A 2,646-nucleotide genomic window follows, 5' to 3' on the forward strand; every position below is an offset into this window, starting at 1 on the left:
CCAACAAACTCTCCACCCCCTCCCATTGACAGAATTTTCGCCCAAATAACCGACTTTGTTTACAAGTAAAAAAAGAGTAAAATTTCTTGCTCTTTGTTTAGCTAGCAACCAAAAAAGTGACTAGGAAATAAGCTTGGCTTATTTTAAATGGAGGGAATTATCATTCAACAAACTGCTCAACCATTAGTAGGAGCCTGATTTAATGAATAATGTGATATAATATACATGAATGATTTTTTGAACTGTCACATTATGGATTGAAATAATTTCTTGTCACATGATTTGGAGTAAGACTTTGCCATTCTCATTTCCCAACATAAATCTCTTTCTAAAAATTAAATAGAAAATCACAGCAAAATTTGGAAATCCAAGTTAAATGGGCCTCTATTACCTACAATTTATGTAGAAACTGCCAGGTGTCTCTTTAAAGACACCTTATATATACAGTGGCAGGTGCATTAATAACTTCACTATACCTCTGTGACAGAAGAAGAAGTGGATTGAGCAAGACAGGAAAAGAAATGGAAGAAGAACAACAAGATATGGAAACTTCGAAAGAGGAACAAATAAATAGAGAAGAAGCATATCATTTCTACAGCCCTTGCTATTTCTTCGAACAAGTCATCAAGGCTTTCCTTAAGTGCCTTGGTCATGATTCCAGTCCCTCCACAACTGAACAACAAGCTCAAGACCCTCCTTCACATGCAGAAAGTGAAATGAAAATCAATGTAAATCTCTCTCTCTCTCTCTCTCTCTCTCTGACACACACACACACACACACACACACAAACACATACATACACACTAAGAGGTTTGTTGGTTTAATGTGTTTTCGTAATGCAGGAAGAGTTAGCAGACAAGGCCACAAGGTCATCAAGAGCTTTAAAACCGCCACCAAGACCACCAATAAGCAGTGGAGGAGGTCCTCAAATCAACAAAGCTTCATCTTAAATTATCTTGCTTAATTACTGGTCTAAAAGACTAAAGAGTTGTTAAGGATTCTCAAATGGGCCTCATGGTCTTGTATGGCATGTTTAATTTTTTGTCTTCATCAACGGTTTTGTTTGTATATATGGTCTTGTATCTGTGATTTAGCATTCATCTTCACTACTCGATGCTATAGCATAGTGCTATTCTAGTAAGTGCCTGTTGATTTGAAGTATCAAACTAAATGAATAGGTTTATTCTATTTATAACTGTTGGCTTGTTGCAGATTTGGGGTTTATATGGCCTATAGTTCAACTACAGTCTATAGATGCTTGGAATTCAAAAGGAAATGTCCTTCAAAAAAAAATCTACTCAATGACATTAGAAATTCTTGTCAAACCCCTTCTTTTTAACTTCAGTTCATGCATTCCAAAATTTCGTTGATCTTTGTTTTATTAGTATTGTATTCTCCTAGATGTGTTTTTCTGACTGTCTTTTGGACATTGAACTTTCTAATTGATGACAGCTGCTCTACAATTCCAAATAATGTAAATTGTTTTATGGTTTAATTGTTTCACGTTCATTCTCTTTCACGTGTAAAATGTTGACATACGGTTTATGTGAAACATTTCGCTTCGAAAAGCTAATTATATCTGTTCCAATCCTTCTTTTTTAAGATCATATTCAACCAATGTATAAGACTAAGCTTCACGCCCTCGCACAAAACTGTGAATTACCATTTGGATGCGGATTTAATTGAAAATTGATTTGTTTCGTCATTCTTAAAGTATAAAGCAAATAAGGTAAAAAGGTAAAAGAAAAAAATCATTGGCAAATGTACAGTTAGAAGTGTGAGAATAATAGCTATCGATCTCTATCAACTCATTCAATTTTTGAACGTTGTCAAGGCATCCAATGTTTTGAGATCAGATTTGTGGCCAAGTCTAGAGTGCCAGAGAATTTTTGCTAGCAGCATTGCAATACTGATGGGTAGGTAAAGATCAAGTTGCTGACTGTGAGAGAGGAAATTATTTAAAGTATGAAAGATGGGTTCATGTAAATTGATTTTGCTGATCACATCAGTGAAAATTACAAGCCCAATTATCAGTAGAGGACCAGTGTGCAACCATCCAAAATGGAGGGTATAAGAGCTATGAATAGTGAAGAGATGAGAGCCTATGTTTTTACTGTTCCCAGGATTATTAGAAACTAAGTAGGCTTAAAAAATTAAATTAATCTCAAAAAAAAAAAAAAAGGAAATCAAGTGGACATTTGAATTGATAGTTTGAAGCTTTATAGTTTTGAGAGAAGTGGAAGAAAAGAATAACTAAAACACAGAAAGTTCCAAGTGATAGAAACCAAGTCTTGCTTAGTGGGGCGGTGGTAAGGTTAAAAAAAAAAATTAATGACGAGGAAATTTGTCGTGATTCACTTGTTATAACTTATAGGGACTAGTTCTTCGCATTCAATCCACCACCAAAACAAAGCCAGATCTATTTATTGCATCTTTAAATGAGCCCTGGCAAGGACCAACAATTTGTATCAGTCCACATTAAATTAGCCCTCATATCTCAATTGGAGGAGAGCCCTCGATACTTTCCATGTGGGGCGAGCTTTGCATGTTTTTAGCAGCGGTTTATCAATTTTCACAACAGTTTATATTAATATTTACCTATGTTATTATATGTTTCTCCAAAAAAAAAAAAAAAACCCTTGTTA

General features: G+C 34.7%; 1 protein-coding gene across 1 annotated transcript; it reads left to right on the top strand.

Annotated features, from left to right (window-relative positions):
• The first annotated feature begins 492 nt into the window (after positions 1-492).
• Positions 493-1,097, top strand: LOC142623336 (uncharacterized). Its single transcript, XM_075796732.1, has 2 exons — positions 493-728; positions 844-1,097. Exons 1-2 carry the CDS (start codon positions 522-524, stop codon positions 949-951), a joined length of 315 nt encoding a protein of 104 aa, XP_075652847.1. The 5' UTR covers positions 493-521; the 3' UTR covers positions 952-1,097.
• The last annotated feature ends 1,549 nt before the right edge of the window (positions 1,098-2,646 follow it).

The sequence above is a fragment of the Castanea sativa genome, chromosome 2 (assembly GCF_040712315.1).
Source record: "Castanea sativa cultivar Marrone di Chiusa Pesio chromosome 2, ASM4071231v1".
Taxonomy (NCBI): Eukaryota; Viridiplantae; Streptophyta; class Magnoliopsida; order Fagales; family Fagaceae; genus Castanea; species Castanea sativa.

Coding starts and splice junctions, on each gene's coding strand:
- LOC142623336 (XM_075796732.1), top strand. CDS start 522: ATGGAAGAAGAACAACAAGATATGGAAACTTCGAAAGAGGAACAAATA. Junction 729..843: donor AAAGTGAAATGAAAATCAAT/GTAAATCTCTCT, acceptor TTCGTAATGCAG/GAAGAGTTAGCAGACAAGGC.